Source organism: Gymnoscopelus braueri (assembly GCF_963280865.1).
Source record: "Gymnoscopelus braueri genome assembly, chromosome: 17".
Lineage (NCBI taxonomy): Eukaryota > Metazoa > Chordata > Actinopteri > Myctophiformes > Myctophidae > Gymnoscopelus > Gymnoscopelus braueri.
In genome coordinates, this window is record NC_137617.1 from 30387085 (window position 1) to 30411073 (window position 23989).

The following is a 23989-nucleotide window of genomic DNA, read 5'->3' on the forward strand; positions in this document are numbered from 1 at the left end:
ATTCTTAACTGTTCACTGATGACTCAGCAGGGATAAGCTGCTCACTGACCCAGCAGGGGACCCACTGGCCAATAATAACTGAAAAGGACTGAAAACAGGTGACAAAAACAAAGCCTACTTTTGTACTACCCCCCTTTCCTAATAGCCTACTCCCCCCTTTGAGAAGCACTGAACCAACGTAGGAATGTAGTAACACTCGATGTATCCTATAGTAGGTTATTACATTATTTTATCACTAAAGGTACTTCATGTATGACATAGATATTATATATACATCGTACTACTAGTGCAATATGTAGTCTTTTTCAGCAATATTATACTTTTTATACTATATACTTTCTATACTTCTTTATCTTCACTCTCTCCCAGTGTATAATTACATTACACCTACAAGGATGAGATGAGTTTTGTATAGACAAAAACTGAAGTGACTGATACTTTTTACTATGGAGCTAATTACCTTGTGCCACAGTATCCTACTATAGGACAGTGGTGTGAAGTAACCAAGTACATTTACTCAAGTAATGTCCTGAAGTACATTTTTGATTGCCAATTCTCAACACTTTTCCTTTGTCCACTACACTTATTTGAAAACTCTTGGTTACTAGAACTTTGCAGATATAAATTAAAATATACATTAACCACTTTAGCCCTATTTCATACATAGGCTATTTGAAAATAGTCAATCCAGTTCACATTGCAACACGTTCATGAGCTTGTAGATATGCTATTTTCAAACTTTGCAGTACTTTTACTTTTGGTACTTTAAGTATATTTTTGCTAATACTCATATACTTCCACTCAAGTAACATTGTGAATCCAGGCCTTATACTTGTGACAGAGTATTTCTACCTTGGTGTATTGATAGTTTTATCTAAGTAAAATGTGAGTACTTCTTACACCACTGCTACAGGACTCATGAAATAAACCCTGTACTGGCTGACAGTATGATTCAACTAATATACTCCTGCACTCTGACTTGTCTCTCCCTATTCTGTCTATCCTTAATAACAAACCCTATTCCTAACCTCTTCAATTACTGACATTGTAGTCGTCACACGAAGAAACTGCTGTCTTAATATAGTCTCCCAAATACTCTTATTGTTGTTGAGTGTGGCCCCTGTGGGGGCCACAACAGCTGTGATCTGGCTATTATTGGTCAGACCACAAAGCAACTCACAAATACACTCTGTGGCATCTCCCCTCTGCATGCAAGTTTGCATTTTCGTGCTAGAGATGCGTTTTGTATGTCTCATAAATTTCCTTTCCCTAAAGTAGTATTAGCCATCAGAAATGTATATTGTAAATACTCCAAATTCAGTGTGAGCAACATACACTTACACACTATAATTGCTCTATAGATTTTTCATTTAGTATGTTTATGATAATTTGATAGTTGATTTAATAGCATACCATCTGACCATATCGACAAGCCACTAGTTTCTGTCAAATAAAAACATCTCGCCTACGAAACCTTAAGACTATGTAGCTATAGACATTAAGTTTCAGGGATCGTCAATACATTATCTATATAGGCCTAAACTTGTCCGGGATTAATTAATACATTATGTTCATAGGCCTAAACTAATAAGCCTGCTACTCACCTACTCACTGTGAGACCACCAATGCAACACCATCACACCCGCACCTCACACAGAGGACAACAGCTAACAGTCCCATGAAAAGAAAAGCAAAGTCATTTCATTAGTTCATCATGGCTGTTGAGTCGATGCATGTCCCACCCTAATGCATGTGCCTCAGCAATGCTTGTTCAGAGTCCTCCATGTTGCAAGCCACATAAAGAAAGCCACCTGTCCATTGCCTCCTAGGTCACTGAAATCTGCTCCTGTCAGTCCCAAAATGTCACTGGAAAACATCCCATTTTAGCGTCATCGTGTTGGCCCCCATTCCAACACATTCTGTTCTGAGATGCTGACACAGCCTATTTGACGATCAGACTGCAAATGTGACTGCATTGTCCTCTCCTTAGTAATAGCACGGTGTGATAGGTAGAGCATTTGATGGACACGCAGTAAGCAGGCTATGTAAACTACAGTACACTTTATGTCTCTCCAGTCGCAACTGTCATGAAGTTACTATTATTGCAACAATTATGTGTGTCACTCCTATTACTAAAGTCCATGTTCATATAATGTTATATACAAATGCTCCTATGCAGCAGTGAATCAACTTTACTCTAGTACCCTCATGGCATTCTTGTCGTAAAGTATTTGGCTTGTCCATATGACCAAAGCAGCACAACCTTCAACCAAATTGAATAATTCATCCAGATTGGATAGATCTCCAACTATTTTAGATGGGTATAGCTCTTCAAATAGACCAGCACCCAACTATCCCCAGATTTATGATACAGTACTCTGACAATAATGCCACAACTTCACCTATTACTACAATTTACAAAAAATAATCATAATCTACTCTTACAATAATGATCCAGTCCCCACTGTTTCTGGGAAATTTCTGTGCAATGTTTAAACAAATTTGACACTCACCTAGGCTTCTCACTAAAGTGGTGTTTCCTATCATTACCTCCCAGTGGGCATCAATTCTGGACCCTTGGTTGCTGTGAGGGGGAGAAGCTGAAACACTCATTACTTCCTGCATACTGTCTCTCTCACCCTGAAACTTTCCTATCTATACTGGGAGTATCAGACTTTCAATTCCCTAGAACTAACCACTAATCTTTCCTGTAGTATAAGATACTAAGGAAAAAATAAGATGACAGTTACAGAATTACCTATCTCTTACAAAATAAGGAAGGTAACTAAGTACATTCACATACTCTATCTGAGTACAATCTTTTCCCTTCCCTTTCCTTGATTAGCAGGGATACTGGTTAAATATTTGACTTCTATTTTATTTATACTTCAATAAGGGGTAATATGGTCATATTAACCTCCACTATAATCACGTCACTTTGTCTCCTTGAGTATGACAACAAAGCTGCCATTAACCATTAAATCCTATCTATCCGTCTATGTTTAAAAACAGCTGATTCACAACATTGCATGGGGTCTGCTTGTAGATCTTCCAGTTCTAAGATTGTTAGATGACAACTGCTAATATACTCACAATATTGTCACTCCTCTATCTATGTCTGTGTTTACTCCAACATACAGACTGTTCCTACTCATATTACATAGTGGATATTACTATTTGACTTATTCTTACATTCATACATGTACGCACACTTACACATCCTGTATTCACATACACACCAGCTGCTCGAGTCTTACGCAAAGTTAACAGAACCTATGAACTAATTTCTTGCTGTTTACCATCCTCCCTTTATCTTCCCATTTGAGTTGTTTGTTTCCACAACCAGAGACAAAAAAGCAGAATAGAGGTAAACACCTACTGTAATCGTTCCTAGATAAAAACCATCACTTAACTATATATATTTTTTTTTCTTTTTCCACACCGTTTCCGTTTAAGGACTTTGTACCGCTCGCAGTACAGGTATTTATCGATTGAGTACGAATGGCTCGTCTTACACGACCTAGTTTGGCTTTCACCAACTTTGCACCGAAGTACAGGTATTTTCCGAATTTCACGGATGGCTCGTCTTTCACGACCTAATTTGGCTTACACCAACTTTGCACCGGAGTACAGGTATTTTCCGAATTTCACGGATGGCTCGTCTTTCACGACCTAATTTGGCTTACACCAACTTTGCACCGGAGTACAGGTATTTTCCGAATTTCACGGAGGGCTCCCCCTTTTTTTTTTTTTTTTTTTTTTTCTTTTAGGGGACCTAGTTTAACACAATTGATTGTATCAATACAATATCCTTGGCATATATATTGGGTCATACCACTCTTACCCGTAGTTCGTTTGGAGTGTAGTCTCTGCCGGTCAGCACCTCTGATCCACAGGCCCATCGCTGCGTTTGTGAGTGATAGATTTGCCTTGTAGCGCTATTACTGACATCCTGGAAAAGAGAGTGCTGACGGACAGTAGATACACCCTGCTCACAGCGCCATCTGTTATGGAAAAATATAAACTTCACATCAATATAAAGAAAATAATTCCACAGAGAGTAGAGTGGATGAATCAACATACATTTATTATACTATACGAGAGCTCTCGGAGACTGCCTACATGCAGCCTCCCGATTGCTCAGTTGTGTGTTTCCTTTATACACAAGAAGAGAAATTAAATAGCTGGAGGTGTGGTTAGTGGACAGAGTCATACATGGCTCTATTTAGAAATAGTTACTCTGACAGGATACCAACAGGTGAGAACACAGTTTGTCTACTACTGCAAACTCTGTAAATAGACCTACAAACAGCAGAGTGTGCAAATGTCCTTTCTTTAGAAGGCTCATAGAAGTTTATAACCATAATCATACAGGCAATAGTGTAGTTTTCATATAATTTCCATTAAGGCCTCCCATACATGAAATGGATTGTTGTGTAAAAACATTTTACTGCAAAAGTGGTGAAATTGATATATAAAGTTATACACCCCAAACAAAAAATAAAGCCTGGCCGTCTGGGGGTTGAGGCATACAAACTCATGTAGATTCACAATGGAAGCTCTGACAGGTTTAAAACTTTGCATAAATGAAGTCAGGACCTTCCTCTACATTCTAAAAAAAGACTGAATGTCAATATTTGAATATAAATAGGAGATACAGTCATTTGAACACATACCTACATAGGCGGAAATGTAAATCTATGTAGAATGTTCTCTTTACTTTGTAGTGACTCTGACATGGATTGTCATAGCAGGACCTATGATGTCTTGTTTGAAAGGTGTGGTTCTGAATCCAGCAATATCAATTGTGTAAAAGTAGCTTTAATACTCATGGAGTTATGTCACTAAACGTATATGGGACAGGTGTCCCAAATGGGGAAAACATGAAATCTACAGTATCACGCAGATTAGTTTTATTTTCAATTCACTTATCAAGGGTGGAAAAATATTAACAAATTCACTCGAGTAGAAGTCTCAACAATGTATGAAATGTCCCAAAGTTGAGAAAATTTGAAAATATTATGCAACTTCAACAAGAAAATGTACAAAAGTACAAATAATTATTTAGCAAATCTGACTGAGGGAAACCAAGCTCCACCCATTTGATGCTCAAAGTTATCCTCATAACATCAAGTCATTCACTTCTGTAGAGTTTATATCATTTAACGTACTTGGTTACAGGTTATACTATTGTATTTTGCTCCACCTCTGCATCGTTGCCTGCCTACAGTACATGGGCTTCTTCATAAACTGATAGGTAAATCAATGCAAATATTTTGGAGTTATGTCACTAAACGTGTATGGTGTCCCAAATGGGGAAAACATGAAACAGTCCTAATGAAATCTACAGTATCACACAGATTAGTTTTATTTTCAATTCACTTCAAAAATATTAACAAATTCACTCGAGTGGAAGTCCCAACAATGTATGAAATGTCCCAAAGTTGAGAAATTGTTAAAATATTTATATATTTATTTATCTGACTGAGGTAAACCAAGCTCCACCAATTTGATGATCAAAGTTATCCTCATAACAGCAAGTCATTCAATTCTGTATATCATTTAAAAATATTTGGTTACAGGTTATACTAGTATGGCTCCACCTGTTCTATCTGCATCGTATTGCCTACATGGACTTCTTCATAAACTGAGGTAAAAACAGGTAAATCATTGCAAATATTTTGGAATGTGAAAAGATGAGAAGGACCTAGCTAGCTGGAGAGTGGCCTAGCTTAAAGTTCCTTTAGTGTAACAGAGCCTGTCCAGTAGCTTACCTGTACATTGACAATAGCAGCACACAATAGCAGTTTCACCAGATTTGAACAGAGCCTTATAGTATCACTGGTAACAATATGGTTAGTGTACATATAGCCTAACAATAGTGTACTTACAACATAGATACTGTTCAAATTCTGAAGTGTGTCTTTATCTTTTTTTTTGTTTCTTTGTTTACCAGAATGGAGTGTGGTGAACAAACATGTCAATATCTGGTCACATCATTGTATCATCCTTGGTAAACATTCAGAAAAAGTAAAGAAACAAGATCCATATGACAAAAAGCCCACAGCAGAAGGCCTTCAAAGCATACTAAATGTTGCTCAACAGACATATACAGATGAGATACATTCCTTCAAAAATAATGGTATCTTAGAGCAAATAATACCTGCATCAGGCTCATCAAGAAGACTGAGTAGGGTTAATACAACATTGTTTAACATACAGAAAGATTGTTTCATTTGTGGGAAGGCCATACAAGACAAGAACATCTGACATTAAGACTGGGACAGGTACACTAAGAGTACCAGAGACACGGTCTGTCATGCAGCATCAGAAAGGTTGATTGTACCCGGATGTCTTTGTGTATGATGCCAAACATCATAAAATCTCTAAACAAATATAGCAGCTGCCAAACTGAAATAAAACATAAATAATCAGAACAGCAGACCAGTACCTTTGACAAATATTTTATTAAGCTCACTGAAGTAATTGACAAAACAGGTCAAACTGGTCCATGCTTTGTCTCAATATATCTGCAGCTCTATGTAGTATTTGGCTCTCAGAGAGATGTTGACTTGGCTGTTGTGTCTCACAGTCTTCTGACTCTTCGTTATTTTTCTTGGCGATGTGCAGATTCTAATAATAATGATAATGTCTCTTCAGTGCGGACTTGAAACAGTCCAGTGTTGGCGTCTGGCGAATCTCCATGGGGAGAGAGTTCCAGAGGGCAGGGGCTGCCACACTGAAAGCTCGATCGCCGAGGGTCCGCTTATTGCTGTGAGGGGTGGTGAGGAGCCCCAAGTCAGAAGACCTCAGGTTCCGCGCTGGGGAGTAATCCTCGAGGTGGTCTGACAGGTACCGTGGGGCTAGGGCATGGAGAGCTTTATAGGTGAGGAGGAGCAGTTTGTAGGTGATGCGGAATTTAACCAGAAGCCAGTGGAGGTGTTTGAGGGTGGGGGTGATGTGCTGCCAGCGTTTGGTGCGGATGAGCACTCTGGCAGGTCTGTCCAGGGCAGGGCTTTGTTGGGGAGCCCAAACAAGACACCGTTAGAGTAATCCAGGCTGAAGGAGATAAAAGCGTGGATGAGGGTCTCAGCAACAGAGTCTGAGAGTGACGGCCGGAGTCTGGAAATGTTTTTGAGGTGGAAGAAGGCGGATTTGGTAACAGATTTGATGTGGGATTGATAGGAGAGGGTAGAATCTAGGATGACACCCAGGTTGTAAACCTCAGGGATGGAGAGATGGAGCCGCCATCCACATGGAGGAGGAAATCACCAATCCTTTGAAGCTGCGCCCTGGGACCCATGACCATGAGCTCTATTTTCTTGCTGTTGAGTTTGAGTAGGTTGGTGGTCATCCAGGTCTTTATTTCGTGAAGGCAGTTGACTATGGACTGTGGAGGTAGCAGAGTGGTTGGTGTAGTGCTGAGGTACAGCTGGGTGTCGACGTCGTCAGCGTAGCAGTGGAAACGTAGACGTGGTGGCGGATGATCTGACCAAGCGGGAGCATAGATGGTGAAAAGGATGGGACCAAGTACAGAAGCCTGTGGCACACCATGGTTTACTGGGGCTGGGTGGGAGCTGGATCCATTTATGGAGACAAACTGTTGCCTGTTGGACAGGTACGAGTGGAACCAGGAGAGAACGGATCCGGTGAGTCTGAGGTGGGTGGAAAGGCGGTCGAGGAGGATGGAATGGGAGACGGTGTCAAAGGCTGCACAGAGATACAGAAGAACCAGGATACTGATGTGGCCTAAATCAGCAGCCCTGAGGAGATCGTTAGTGATCTTAATCAGGACGGTCTCGGTGCTGTGGTGGGCTCTGTACCCAGACTGGAGAGGTTCAAAGAGTTCATGGTTGGACATGTGCTGATGGAGCTGTGCAGCTACTGTTCTTTCCAGGGTCTTGCTGAGGAAAGGAAGGTTGGAGATTGGCCGGTAGTTAGCAAAGTAATCAGAGTCCAAACCAGGCTTCTGGACAGGCTCTGTTACACTAAATGTAACTTTAAGCTAGGTCACTCTCCAGCTAGCTGATTAGCTATTTGATTTGGCAAGGTCCTTCTCATCTTTTCACTTTCCAAAATATTTGCATAGATTTACCTATCAGTTTATGAAGAAGCCCATGTAGGCAGGCAATACAATGCAGACAGAGCAGGTGGAGCAAAATACAATAGTATAACCTGTAACCAAGTATGTTAAATGATATAAACTCTACAGAAGTGAATGACTTGCTGTTATGAGGATAACTTTGATCATCAAATGGGTGGAGCTTGGTTTACCTCAGTCAGATAAATAAATATATAAATATTTTAACAATTTCTCAACTTTGGGACATTTCATACATTGTTGGGACTTCCACTCGAGTGAATTTGTTAATATTTTTCCACCCTTGATAAGTGAATTGAAAATAAAACTAATCTGTGTGATACTGTAGATTTCATTAGGACTGTTTCATGTTTTCCCCATTTGGGACACCATATACGTTTAGTGACATAACTCCAAAATATTTGCATAGATTTACCTATCAGTTTATGAAGAAGCCCATGTAGCAGGGGAGGATTATCCAACGGGCCTAGTGGGCCCAGGCCCAGGGGCCCCTGAGCTAGGGGGGCCCCTGAGCTTGAGCCTATTATTATCTTTTTTTAAATATATCTATATTTGTTTTCTGATGATATTGAACTGTTTGGTGCTACTATATATGTTTATGAATTGAATACCAAGGACCTTAAAGGGGTATTTCACTTTCAAAAAACTTTTGGTCATTTTATCATCCACTCAGGCCTTTGTGAGCCCCCCAGACAGTTTTTAAGTTGCTTGATTCATTATTTAGATATTTGATATTCATTTTAACAGACACGCCCCCTTCCTATACAAACCCATTGTAACTTCAAAATTCATTTTAACCATGTTAGATTCATCAAAAACACCCGTCCTTGGTTCTGGTGACTCACCCTGCCCTCCTAATGCGTGAGGGGGCCGTGTTTTTTCAATTACTTTTTTCATTTATTTTTAATATTTTTTTGGGAAAATGAAAAAAATAAAATACAATAACAAATTTAAATAAAATAAATGAAAAAAGTAATCGGAAAAACACGGCCCCCTCACGCATTAGGAGGGCAGGGTGAGTCACCAGAACCAAGGACGGGTGTTTTTGATGAATCTAACATGGTTAAAATGGAGTTTGAAGTTACAATGGGTTTGTATAGGAAGGGGGCGTGTCTGATAAAATGAATATCAAATATCTAAATAATGAATCAAGCAACTTAAAAACTGTCTGGGGGGCTCACAAAGTTCTGAGTAGATGATAAAATGACCAAAAGTTTTTTTGAAAGTGAAATACCCCTTTAATGGAAAAAAAGACTGCAAGGACTTTTTTGGACGGACCTTTTAGACAAAGTGTTTTTAACTTGTACATTTTTGCCTAAAAAGATATTCAATCAATCAATCAATCAATCAATCAATCCACCTGACCGCGTCACTGTTATTAACTTTGCAGGGGCCCCTGCAAAGTGCCCTGCAAAGCCCCTGCAAAGTGCAATGTGCAGGGGCCCCTGCAAAGTGCAATGTGCACGCACACTGCGTGTGACTTCAGAGGGAAGGATCCAAAAAGCAAGTGCAAAACAACAACAAATATAGCTGCAAGCAGCGATAATACGGGGCCAGCAATTGCAGAGAGACTAAAGAAAGAAGCAATGATAAGTAATATGCACAATAAGCCATAGAAACATGTATAACAACTATATGAACTATGAGTTTTGAGACAGATGATGGGAGTGACTCTATGAGACCGGGGAGTTTATTTAGAAGGATGGAATAGTGGCACCAGGAAAGAAGTGAGTGATTGCGTTGGGAAAACGGGTGTGCTTGATAATAGAGTCACCAATGATCACCGCTGAGGGAGGTATGAAGGGGAGGACTGTAGATGGAGGCAAGGAATCCACATTGTTGGCTAAGGGGGCGGGTGGATAGGGCTGGGACGGAGGGGGCAGTGAAAGGCAGAGATGTGTGACCGGCGTGAGGGGGACACACTTTTTCGCCGAAAGCTGGAGCGAATTTCGACCCCCGGACTGGCGTCGGACCACCGCCTTCAGCAACAGGTCATTTACCTGTCCGGGAGCCAGTAGCCCTGAGACCACATCGAGGGTGTTACATTGGGGTCGGGATTGGTGGAAAATCTTCAATGGCCAAGAGGGAGTAGCCTAACCTGACACCGTCAAATGGAAGAAGCTTGCGACACACATTTGTTTCACAGCCTACTTCCCATCTGAGACTCCGGTCGCAGAATCGATGACAGACGGTTTTTCTTTTTTTCAAGCTACTAGGCAGGTGATTGGATGATCCCGCCCCTAGCAGCCGCTGATTGGTTCGAACACGCAGTGTTCGGGCAGCTTTACTCCCTGCGCAATCCCAGACCTCCTTCCTGAAATCAAATGCAAATGAGATTTCCGGAGGGAGGGGGGTTTACCAGGCTAGGAGTAGCCTGGGACCAGACAAATCTGCGAGTGCAAAAAAAAATTGCACTCAGCGATTTGGGTCTGGCACCGCTCCATAGAGAATCCATTTCCTGCTCCAGAAGACGTGTGTGACCAATCAGGGCCCAGTATTCGAATATGGGAGACTGTAATTGGTAGTTGGTTGTAGGTCTAACCAATTGCGTCGAGGGCCATTGTTTTGATCCCGCCCCTTGGGGGAAAAAAACGTCTGCATGGAAGCACCAGACTCATATCCATGCAGTGATATAGTCTGGCTACGCCAGGCTAAAGAGGGAGTACTTATTTTTGGTAGAGGGAGGAGGGGAGTGGGGGCAGGGTGCCCCATGTTTACCCCGGGAGACCGTTGTCCAGGGGACTGGAGTGGAGCTGACCAAAGGTGGATCCTTGGGTCTGGCCCCGGCTTGGGACCAAGCACTGGGGAGGGCCGGGATGGTATCGTCTAGCTCCGTCGTCTTGGGCCTGGTGTCAGAGCGGATCCAGCTGCATAGTCTCGGCCTTGCCTTTCGGCCTGGCGGAGACAATGAATAAGAGTGGCAGCAGACCTGCAGTTTTCTGGGAGTTTGTTCCAGATATATGGAGCATAAAAACTGAATGTTTAGTTGTGATTCTAGGGACAGAAAGTAGACCTGACCCCAGATGACTTGAGAGGTCTGGATAGTTCATGATATCACACAAGATCAGCTAAACCATTCAATTATTTTGAACCAACAGTAATAATTATACAACTAGTTTTGTGTAGTGGTGAGTGTGATAGACACACAACTAGTGTTGTGTAGTGGTGAGTGTGATAGACACACAACTATAGTGTTGGCGTGGCTTGGTTTGTCTCCTCAGGGCTCCATCCAGACCAGATGGAACCGGTCCTGACAACAATTACCACTGATCTCAGTGTCACTTAATCGTTCATCCCCTGCACCTGTATTATTAACAATAAACCTGTATTATTAACACAATAAACCTGTATTATAACAGCTTTTCAATTTGTCTCTGTCAGGTGGAAATTTACTGACACACTACACTGTCTCTCTACATTCTATGTATGTGCTTACCTTGTTTACTATTTGTCACTCTGGATAAAGAGAGTCTGATAAATGCCTACATTGTAAATTGTAACCACTTTCACTTAAAACTAAATCAAAAGTCTTGTAGAAGAGCTTGTAGATTCGCTATTTTTGCTACTTTTGTGCGACACTGTAGTATGATGAAGTGTAGGACATATAAAATATGGAGATAAGAGGTTTCTGACCGACAGCAACGATTTTATCCTCTTTAGAACAGATGTGTACAATAAAAGCTTTTCATTGGACACTGAGGCATCGTGTCATTTCAGTCCTCAGGTCATGTTCTGCTTCTGTTTCTATCATGCGAACGTTGAACGCTGTCATCGCTTTGTTGTGTGTGAGTTCTTTATCATGTAGGCAGGCAACGATGCAGAGGTGGAGCAAAATACAATAGTATAACCTGTAACCAAGTATGTTAAATGATATAAACTCTACAGAAGTGAATGACTTGATGTTATGAGGATAACTTTGAGCATCAAATGGGTGGAGCTTGGTTTCCCTCAGTCAGATTTGCTAAATAATTCTTTGTAGTTCTACTGTACTTTTTCTTGTTGAAGTTGTTGAAAATTAATATTTTCAAATTTTCTCAACTTTGGGACATTTCATACATTGTTGGGACTTCTACTCGAGCGAATTTGTTAATATTTTTCCACCCTTGATAAGTGAATTGAAAATAAAACTAATCTGCGTGATACTGTAGATTTCATGTTTTCCCCATTTGGGACACCATATACGTTTAGTGACATAACTCCATGAGTATTAAAGCTACTTTTACACAATTGATATTGCTGGATTCAGTAGAACCACACCGTTCAAACAAGATCATAGGTCCTGCTATGACAATCCATGTCAGAGTCACTACAAAGTAAAGAGAACATTCTACATAGATTTACATTTCCGCCTGTATCTCCTATTTACATTCAAATATTGACATTCAGTCTTTTTTTTAGAATGTAGAGGAAGGTCCTGACTTCATTTATGCAAAGTTTTAAACCTGTCAGAACTTCCATTGTGAATCTACATGAGTTTGTATGCCTCAACCCCCAGATGGCCAGGCTTTATTTTTTGTTTGGGGTGTATAACTTTATATATCAATTTCACCACTTTTGCAGTAAAATATTTTTACACAACAATCCATTTCATGTATGGGAGGCCTTAGAGATGAAGAAAAACTATGTTGTGTTTGGTTCTAACTCCGGTAGGGGTATCTCAAAAACTAAAGCCCTTTTCGGCTGTTTGTCACAGGCCTAAATGTTGACCTATCATTCTATGACAGTAGGCCTATCTAACCTACAATCCGATTGTGTCGCTGTTCATGTGTTTGTTCATGTGTTTGTGTGTTTGTCAAAAATCCGATTGTGTCGCTGTTCATGTGTTTGTTCATGTGTTTGTGTGTTTGTCAAAAACTCGCCACTGCGCATGCGTATGCACCGCTGTTGCCAGATCGTGCGCGAGCAACAAGCAACCAGCTTCATGAAAAAACACAAAGCTGCGCACTGCGCATGCGTCGACGCACTTTCTCAAACCAATTTACACCCACTTCACGCTTACAAAACCTGGACATGGCAACGTCGCTCATCGTTCTGTGATTGACAGCAAAAGTTGGCCAATCAGGTGGCGAGTTCGCAGCCTGAAAAAATATGAACGGCAGCCATTGTTGGTTGTCCGAGTACCTTCACTTCTTATTTTCGCTTATTAAACGCTCTCAAACTACTGCTTTGAGGCACGGAATTCACTTATAACATATCGTTTGGATAGAATTTAGTTGTTTCACTTCATATGTGTGGTCAATTAATCATGACAGAGCCTATTTAAAAATAAAAATTCAGAGAACCGTCAGGGGCGAACAGTCACACGCATGTATCCGAATAAGTCAACCTATTTTGCCAATAGCCATCTCAAAAGTCCCGTTGCGTCATGGCTGTCCCCCCCGCCCCACCCCCACCACACACACACACACACACACACACACACACACACACACACACACACACACACACACACACACACACACACACACACACACACACACACACACACACACACACAGGGAGAGAGAGGGAGGGTGGGAGAGAGAGAATAGTCAGCTAAACAGCACGACATAATTTTCGCTGGCGCAGAGACAGAGAGACAGAGAGGGAGAGAGAGAGAGAGAGGAAGAGAGGGAGGGAGGGAAAGACAAAATAAGCAAGCCCTCGCTTATTTTCCCGCGGACGTAATTTATTTGTCATTGTGGTGAATGTTTGCCGCTGATGTTTGTTGTGTGAAGCTTAATGTCAGAGTGTTTGTGTTGGAGCGCCTCAGTGCGGCTGCTGAGTTCATGTGCAACATCTTGCATGCTGGCTGTGGGTGGCTTCAGTTTTTCCTCGCCGTGTCTGTAGGTCATGGCCTGTCTCCAGGGACCCCCAAGGGGGGGGGGGGGGGGGGCACCCTCTGGGTTTTTTTTTTTTTTTCCCATGATTTTGTACCCCAAACGACATTTTCTTTGGCGGGGTTAGGGGGGGGGGTACTAGAATTCTGCCCGCGTAGCGGGCAGAACTTCTAGTTCAATACAGTTGGAATTTCAAAGGAGAAGAAATGGCCAACTTTTGCATTATCCTACTAAACTTGGAACTAATATGGTATATCCAGGACTTAAAGCATCTATTAAACATGGTTTAGGACTGATCTAAATTAATACTATCATTTATTAAGGGTTAATAACAGAGACAGGTTGATTAGAAATACCTCCTTGGAATTTAAGATAGCTAAGGGGTTCTTATCTGACCTCCAGGGTCAGGAGACAGCTGGCTTCAGGGTTGGTAAACCGTCTGACGCTCACCGGTACCAATAATTATGATTAGAAACAATGGGGTTAAGAAATAGCATTCTAAATTGAGAAATAGACTGTGAGACCTTATATGGTAAGAAAATAAACCGGAAGCGCCATGAAAGACGGCCGCATTCGTACAAGCTCCGTAGCATCGCAACGTTTTTCCATCTTTTTAGTATTTTTTAGCCTTCTCTTTTTTCCCTACACCGTCGCGTGTCTAAGGAGTTATGACAGACAAGCACTTATGGACATCAGCACAGCGATTACACACAGAATTCCGGACTTTTTTGCCGAAAACCTCCCGCTCGGCTGGGGGGGGGGTGGGGTACCCTTTGTTCCGGCCGGATCAACAACAACATACCCCCGACGGAAAAGACCGTGGCGGCGAGGCACTAGAGCGGGTCTTCTCGTAAGAACAACAAAACGTGGATATAAACCTGCACTGCCTTCAATCCTGCTAGCGAACGTTAGATCTCTGTGTGAATCAAGAACAGTGACCACTATGGACGACTTACTGGCGCGCGTTAAATACAACGCAGAGACGAGGAGGACCTGTATCGTTGTGCTAACAGAGACGTGGCTAACGGAGTTAGCATCTGATTCTTCTATCACTCCTCCTGGCTTCACCGCGTATAGGAAAGACAGAGACCCTGTACTGAGCGGTAAGCAACGTGGGGGGGGAGTTTGTGCCTTGATCAACAACAACTGGTGCAAAGATGTTAAAATCCTAGACAGTCACTGCTCACCAGACCTTGAACTTTTAATCATAGCCTGCCGTCCTTTCTACCTACCACGCGACTTCAGCATCGTGATTGTAGCCGTTGTTTACATTCATCCTGGAGCTAATAAGGACACAGCTATGAGGGAATTACACCAGGCGATCAGTGCACAAGAAAATCGCCACCCGGACTGCGCAGTCATCTGCCTAGGCGACTTCAACCGGACAGACTTAAAAAAGGTCTTTCCCAAATTCCACCAGCATGTCGCCTGCAGTACCCGTGGTGACAATATTCTTGACCACTGCTACACGCCCTTCAAGGATGGATACAAAGCTCTCCGCCGCCCACCGCTAGGAAGCTCTGACCACGACGCCATCCAGCTGCTACCTGCCTACAAACAGAGGCTAAAAAGGGAGCCGGTCGTTGAGAAGGAAATCCGAATCTGGTCTGAGGACACAGACGCTATGCTACAATCCTGCTTCTACCAGACTGACTGGGGGATGTTTAAGAACGCCGCTGGGAATAACATCAACGAACTCTCAGACTCAGTCACTGGCTTTATCAGCAAGTGCATAGATGACATAGTCCCAAAAAAGACAGTTCGGATCTATCCCAATCAGAAACCATGGATGGACAGCGGAGTACGTGCACATCTGCATGAACGGGACGCTGGTTTCAAATCTGGCGACGTGGAAACGCGCAACACGACGCGCGCGGCCCTAAACAGCGCCATCAGGAAGGCGAAAAAGGCCTACACAAAAAAGATGCAAGACAAACTCAGCAGTGGCGACATCAGGAGCACATGGCAGGCAGTACACACCTTGACAGACTGCAAAACAAGAACCAGAAGCGAGGTGAACCCGCCTGCCTCCCTCCCCAACGAACTGAACACTTTCTACGGCCGGTTTGAGATCAGCTCCAACCGCGGCAGCCAAGCGGGGCCATCAGCAGCACCAGCAGAGGAGAACCCTCCTCTAACCATCTCGGAGAGAGAAGTGCGTACAGCCTTCACACGGGTCAACATCCACAAGGCAGCCGGACCTGATGGGATTCCAGGCCGGGTCCTTAAGACATGTGCAGACCAGCTGGCGGGTGTCTTCGCTGACATCTTTAACCTCTCCCTCTCCCTGGCTGTGGTCCCTGCAGGGTTCAAAATGTCAACCATTGTGCCCATTCCCAAAAAGGCCAAAGTGACATGCCTGAACGACTGGAGACCTGTTGCTCTCACCCCGATCGTCAGCAAGTGTTTCGAGAAACTGGTGAGGGAATACATCAGCTCCACGCTACCTGCCTCGCTGGATCCGTGGCAGTATGCATACCGCAAAAACAGATCCACCGACGACGCTATTGCCATGGCTCTCCACACCGTCCTCTCGCACATGGACAACAAGCTGCTGAAGGACAAATATGTACGTATGCTGTTCGTGGACTACAGCTCAGCATTCAACACCATTGTCCCAGCAATACTTGACAAAAAGCTCAGACACCTAGGGCTACACCCAAGCATGTGCGACTGGATACAGGACTTCTTGTCCAACCGACATCAGGTGGTGAGAATGGGCAGCATCACATCCGACCCCCTGACCCTCAACACCGGAGCACCCCAGGGATGCGTGCTGAGCCCTCTCCTCTACTCCCTGTACACGTATGACTGCATAGCCACACATGTCTCCAACACCATCATAAAGTACGCGGACGACACGACAGTGATAGGCCGAATCGTCAACAACGACGAGTCTGACTACAGAGAGGAGATCAAATCACTGGCACACTGGTGCCGTGAGAACAACCTCTCTCTTAACGTCGACAAGACCAAAGAACTGATCGTGGACTTCAGGAGGCCGCGGAGAGACCATGCGCCCATCCTCATCGACGGTGCTGCAGTGGAAAGGGTCAGCGAGTTCAAGTTCCTCGGAGTACACATCGAGGAGGACCTCAAATGGGAGACGCACTCCACACACGTGAGGAAAAAGGCTCAGCAGCGACTGTACTGGCTCCGCCGCCTGAAGAAGCTCGGAGTAGGACGTCGCATCCTCAGGCTGTACTACAACAGTTCTGTCGAAGGCATCCTAACAGGCTGTGTCACGGCCTGGTACGGGAACTGCACTGCCCGAGAAAAGGTCAGCCTACAACGAGTAGTGCGATCGGCAGAGCGGATAATGGGAATTGAGCTCCCAGCGCTCCAGGAACTGTACAAAAAGCGGTGCGTGGTCAAAGCCAAGCGCATCATCAAGGACAAGCACCACCCAAGTCATAGACTGTTCAACCCCCTACAACGACCGCGACCGGGCAAGGGGCTCTACCGCAGTATCAAGAGTTCCACCACCAGATTTTGGTGTAGTTTCAATCCAGCCGCTGTCAGAATGCTGAATGGGGCATAAGCCTGGATGAGTTCAGCAGCCTGACAGCAGGCGGCGCAGACTTTTCTGGCTCTTCCTGAACACACCTGTGGATTATACCAGGGACAATGACTTGGACTTTAGCCCCCCCCCTCGGACACACCTGTGGACTACACCAGGTACAAATGACTTTTTGTTGCACTCCCTCATGGAGCTACATGCGGATTATACTAGGGTCAGTCCACTCTAGGTGGACACGCACTGACCTTTTGCACCTTAATCCCTTGTATAACGCACTGACTTTTTTTGGGTCTTTTTATTGTGCTCCTTAAGCACCTTAACGTCCTTTGTCTATCATGCACAGTATAAGTATAACATGCACAGTACAATACATTGCTGCTATGCTCAGGCACCTTAGTTTAGTTTTTTTAGTTTTTATTTATTATCTCAGGTAATTTGTAAATATGTAGATAACTTGTCTGGCCTTCTGTTGCTCTCTTGTTTTTGATCTCCTTCCCACCTGCCCCCCACCCTCTTCTTCTCCCCCCCCCCTCTTCTTTCTATGGAAACTAACGTTGCGATGGGAACGATGTACAAAAAAGAATTTCACCCACTTTTTTACCTTGTAAACCTGTGATGTGACAATAAAACTGATTCTGATTCTGATTCTGATTCTGAATAGTGCTGTGAGACCTTTTGCTCTGAACAGGTGTGAAGCTGCGACCACTGCTTTAGGATGAAAGGTAAATAGAGAATACCCAGAGTCACAAGGACAGCTGAATTTGGGGGGAGCAAAACCAGTTAGAATAATGCCATTCCTCTTAAATCATCTCTTTTTATCTAAATCATTCATAAAAGGTGGAATACATATATGTGTGGTCTTATATTGAAGCTAATAACATGTTAAACAAGGATTTCATAATATGAGCTTGTGTAAAAGTACAGTTTGATAGATAAGTGTTATGTGTTAACCAAGACAGATTGAGTGATCCATTATGTTGACTGAGTAGGCCCTGCCCAATGATTCTGTTGTTACTAGAAACCTGTTTATTAGTGTTCAAGGAGGAGGACAGGGAGGTCCTATGTCAAATGTCTTTCTGTATAAAATACAATGTAGTTGTGATCTAAGTACACTCTGTGGATTGGCAATGCAGGGTGTGACGTCTATAAATACATTTCCGTGGACAAACCGTCTTTCAAACTGGATTCTTGTGTATTCTTGCACTCGGGAATAGTTTTGATTCCGCCTGATCATGGCCAATTTACGACACTAACATCATCATTGTTGCTAGAAACGTTTGGTCTAAATAAGTGAATTATTGGTAACTTCCGTTTCAATGAACTTGTGTATTTTCTTGACTCTATGCATGTTGGGTGTCAAACCTGTTCTGGCACATCCTCTATATATGACATATAGAACGCTGGTTCTCAAAGTTTTCAGTTTCTTAGATCTTGTAATATAGTGGTGTGATGATTCTTTATTTTATTTTATTATTATGCAAATGCTTACTGTAGCACTTTGAGATTTTCACAAATGTAAAGTGCATTATAAATAAAATCCATTATTATTAAGTGGGGTCCGGGGACCCCCAGGGGTCCTTGAGGGGGTTCCAGGTGGTCCCAGCAAAATTAGCCAATATAGTCAAAATCAGTTTAACCACTTTAACCGTATATGTATATACATTGGCTATTTGCATGATGCCTTGTGAGGTTGCAGATCAGCAATTTGTTTGAAAAAAAATAGGAACATTTTTGAAATATTTTGATTGATTGATTGAATATTTTATTAGACAGCAAACAGCACAAGTACAGTCAAACGTCTAAAAGGATCACTCAAAAAAGACCAGTATCAATTTCACCACTTTTGCAGTAAAATATTTTTACACAACAATCCATTTCATGTATTAGAGATGAAGAAAAACTATGTTGTGTTTGGTTCTAACTCCGGTAGGGGTACCTCAATTTTTTGGGGCCATAATTGTCACTAGCCTATAGGTCATCATGATTTGTGTGCATGGGGATCTCATTTTAAACAAGCTTAGTGCTTTATGAGTCTTCCAGTTTAGTAGACCTTGTATTGTGAATTTGTACTTCCATGTACTGTTGTTCTCATGTCTTACTAAATAAAGTACATCAATCAATCAAAAGGGAAAAGAAAGAAAGAAAGAAACTCACTTTTAATGCCCATGTTCGATCCCGCATTTTCCAAAGCGACATAGCTAAATGCCTACAAACGTTCGTAATAAAGTTGACGCACGAAGAAAATTAACAGATGCCGCTGGGGTGAGATGATATATAAGGCTCTGGGCGGGGCAGGACATCCGATGGGGGCTAGGCCATACTATGGGCTAGGCCAGGACCTACGGAACCTCTCCCTCCGCTGTATAGCTCCGAGATGAGGTTCCTCGTTTGTCTCTGCCGTTTGAGGTCGACATTGTCGCACATTTTCCACTTTACATGTTTCTTACCCCTTTCTGCACATCGTATCCAAAAAGTAAAGTATTTCCGCCACTCTCTCAGATGTTTTAAGTTCTAGCGCACCATAAAAGCTATCCAACGAGTTGAAGAAAGTATTTAATTTGCCTCGGTCTTCATCCGGTTACATGTTTTTAAGACATTGCGCAAGAGTTGCGCCCGTAGAGATAACATTACTGATTCCCCTACTGGTCAAATGTTGAATTGCATCTTCTAATGCAAAATATTATGGAACCGGATGAAGACCGAGGCAAATTAAATACTTTCTTCAACTCGTTGGATAGCTTTTATGGTGCGCTAGAACTTAAAACATCTGAGAGAGTGGCGGAAATGCTTTACTTTTTGGATAAGATGTGCAGAAAGGGGTAAGAAACATGTAAAGTGTAAACTGTGCGTGTGCGACAATGTCGACCTCAAACGGCAGAGACTAACGAGGAACCTCATCTCGGAGCTATACAGCGGAGGGAGAGGTTCCGTCGGAGCAAGGCCTAGACCTAGATCAACTCTCTCAGTTTTTATTTTTCATTAAAAAAAAAGAAAGAAAGAAAGAAAGAAAGAGAGATTGTCTTTCAAATTGTTACTTTCATCAGGCCTGCTATGGTGGATAATGGATAATGAAACACCGTCATCTGCTGGATGACTGCGAGCAAAACTAAATACAAATAATATAACTTATATTTGAAACAACTTTCCACTAATTAAATGCATATCAGCACATTTGCACCCAACTAAATATAATGTACATTTATGTTTGAAACAACTTCCCATTAAATAAATGAATGCATATATTTTAGAATATGCCTAAAACAACATTCCTCTAATTGATTGGTTGATTGATTGATTGATTGATGTACTTTATTTAGTAAGACATGAGAACAACAGTACATGGAAGTTCAAATTCACAATACAAGGTCTACTAAACTGGAAGGCTCATAAAGCACTAAGCTTGTTTAAAATGAGATCCCCACACACAAATCATGATGACATATAAGAGACAGACAGATAGGTGCTGTAAGTGATATTTGTGTGTTAGAATAATTGTTAGATATTTCTATATTCTGATTGTAATCATTACTATAGATATTACTCTCCAGCTCTTTAACCAGAAAATACATTTTCAGGTTGGGATACCCTTTTTATCTAATTTCACTCATACGGGATAGTGAAATTGGAAGTGATGAGAGGAAACAAATAAATGAAACACTATAAAACTTGAACAGAATTATATTTGTGGGATGCTCCCTCCTGATAGGATCACATTGGTATCCCAAACTGAAAATGTATTGCGTTAAAGAGCTGGAGAGACGAGGAGAGACCCCTGTTACTGAACATGACACCACAGTATTGCAATAATTGCAATAATTGGAATACAGAGCTTAACGTAAAAAATAGGGAGAAAATGTGTTTTTCTTTTAAGAAAATATCACTTTAACGATCCCTTTAATAGTAGAGGTAGGCTGCACACAATTCCTATTGCATTCGTACACTGCTCCCATTAGCCACACGATGGTGCTGTTTACCTGCATAATGTTTTGGTTAAGCTTTCTTTTACCAGGTTTGAATAGCCCAATGTTCATCATGTATATTTTAAGTGAACTAACACACTGCTTATCGAAATTGAACCTTGCACAAGCCTTGCTGCCATCACTGTATTTTTAAAAATAGACGCACACTGGTCCTAATAGGCCTAGGCTGCGTAAATGCAGATGAATGATGATGAATTTCAGGTAGGCCTATGTGCAATTTATTTGTAATTGAAAAAACAGATGTCTGAAATCAAAGTTGAGCCAATCTGCTGGCCAGGAAGGCTGATGAAAGATACAATAATATGCCTAGGATTTCTCTTTATGTAGGCTACTGTAGAAATGTAGGATTGTCTGGGAAAAGCTAATTAATAACTAATAACCTAGAAAATTACTATTTAACCACCGCTTTAACCCTCTTTGCCCCCTATTTTCGATATAATGTTTTTTTTTGTGGTTAAATGGTTGTCAGCTGGAAGGTGTATTTTGACAGGTACATGGGTGTCTTTGTGGTGTAGTGCATGGGTTTTCAACAGGTGGTCCATGGACCACTAGTGGTCTGTGAAGGTATTGCATGTGGTCCCTGACCATGCAGTTCGTAATTGTGAAAGTGAATCTTTTCTCATGGGACAGTGCACTAAATGATCTGGTGACAATATGATGATGTGTCAATGTTGTCAGTTACTGGGAAGTTGGAGGTCATCAGGTCAAGAAATTCCACAGAAAATCTCAAGAAGGGGAAATGTACGGGATTGCCTTATTGAGTCATCATTATTAGGAAAAGTGCCCATATAATCACATGTGTCTGCTCACTCATACATAAGATACAAAACATGAGTTTAGTGGAAGGTTGGATAAAGAGAATGGAATAAGGGTAGCTGTGGGGTAGGAATAGAACAGTGGTTCTCAACCTTTTGTTTTAGCTCTAGATCAATCACATATTTCAGTTAGATAATGCCTGGGCTTGATATAATTTGTTGCACATAGTATCGTGCAACAAATTAAATAAGCCCATTATTTAATTGCAAGCTTTTTCTCCTACACCACGCCTATTAATTCAAATATTTTCTTACATTTGATGGACTTATTCAATATTATTTTAATACATTTTACAAAGGTTTTTTATTCTATTTACATTTATTCTATTTACATTTTAAAAGATTTTCCAATGGACCACCTGCAGGCCTAATTATGCCATGGACCACTATTAGTCTGTGGACTATTGGTTGAGACATGCAGGATGCATAGAAAGTGTTCGTCCATATCCCCACACAACACAACAGTGGTCCCCAGGTTGATTCTTAGTCAGGGTGGTGGTCCCCGGTTCACAATCAGTTGAAAACCCCTGGTGTAGTGTATCTTGTAGACCAGGCCCATTGCAAGTTGCTGTACTCTGTCCTCTACCCTGAGCCATCCGACCCTAGCAAAGTAAGCTAGGCTTTGAACGACTCTATCAAACAAGATGTCGACAAGGGCAAATATTGCGGCATGGTCATGCTGGACCTCCAGAAGGCCTTTGACACCGTTAATCACCCAATTATGATCAATAAGCTCAAAGCAATAGGTTTTGATGATACGTCAGTGAACTGGTTGAGATCCTACCTGGAAGGGAGGGAGCAAGTGGTGGAAGTAAACAGCACCCAGTCCCCCCTCCCCCTCCCTGTGACTTGTGGTGTTCCTCAAGGAAGTATACTAGGACCTTTACTGTTCCTGATATATGTGAATGATATGTCTTCAGCCTGCGACTACAAACTGTTCCTGTTGGCAGATGACTCGGCCCTGCTAGTCTCGGACAGGGACAGGCTGCAGGTTGAGAAAACTCTCAGCTCTGAACTCAACAAGATCTGCATCTGGCTCTCCGACAACAAACTTTCATTACACCTGAGTAAAACTGAATCCATCCTCTTTGGGTCCAGTCCTAACCTTAGCAAGGCAGAGAGTTTCACGATCAAAGTGGGTGATGATGTCATCAAAAGAAAGGATGAAATTACCTACCTGGGCTCCATCTTGGAGGCAAACCTCTCTGGTAACAAAAACGCAGAAAAAGTGATCAAAACGGTCAACCAAACAACACGCTATTTGTGGAGGATTGATCGTCTAGTCAGTAAGAATACTCTGAAGATTCTTGCAGGGGCCCTCATTCAAGGTCATTATGATTATGCATGCACTTCATGGTATCACAACACCTCCAAGGCCTTAAAAACAAGGCTCCAAACATCCCAAAACAAACTTGTAAGGCTACTTCTTGGCCTCAATCACAAAACCCATCTAACCCCTGCTCATTTTGCTAGGATTGGATGGCTTAAGGTCCTTACACACCGGGGCGATTTTTTTCATGCGAATAATACGTTTTCTTTTAAAACCTTATAAAGTCAATGCAAGCTTCCACACCAGTTTCGCGGAGCGAAAAAAGCGTCTTTTAATTATTCGGAACGAGTCCGAATTTTGCGTATATTCGCATATTCGCATATTCGCCGGTGTGTAACCGCCTTTAGGGTTGAGGACAGAGTACAGCAACTTGCTATGGGCCTGGTCTTCAAGATACACCACAACATTGGGATCCCCCTGTATT

The 23989-nt window shown here is 42.3% G+C and overlaps 1 protein-coding gene across 1 annotated transcript in view; it reads right to left on the bottom strand.

Moving 5' to 3' along the window:
• Positions 1-19652, bottom strand: part of LOC308105079 (syntaxin-4-like) — a gene marked incomplete at its 3' end in the record, with an annotated part of 34730 nt that extends 15078 nt beyond the window's left edge. Inside the window, exon 1 of the mRNA XM_080455712.1 lies at positions 19595-19652. Within this exon, the coding sequence (XP_080311838.1) occupies positions 19595-19636 (42 nt within the window). The 5' untranslated portion in view covers positions 19637-19652. The remainder of the gene's footprint in view (positions 1-19594) is intronic.
• Positions 19653-23989: the final 4337 nt, after the last annotated feature.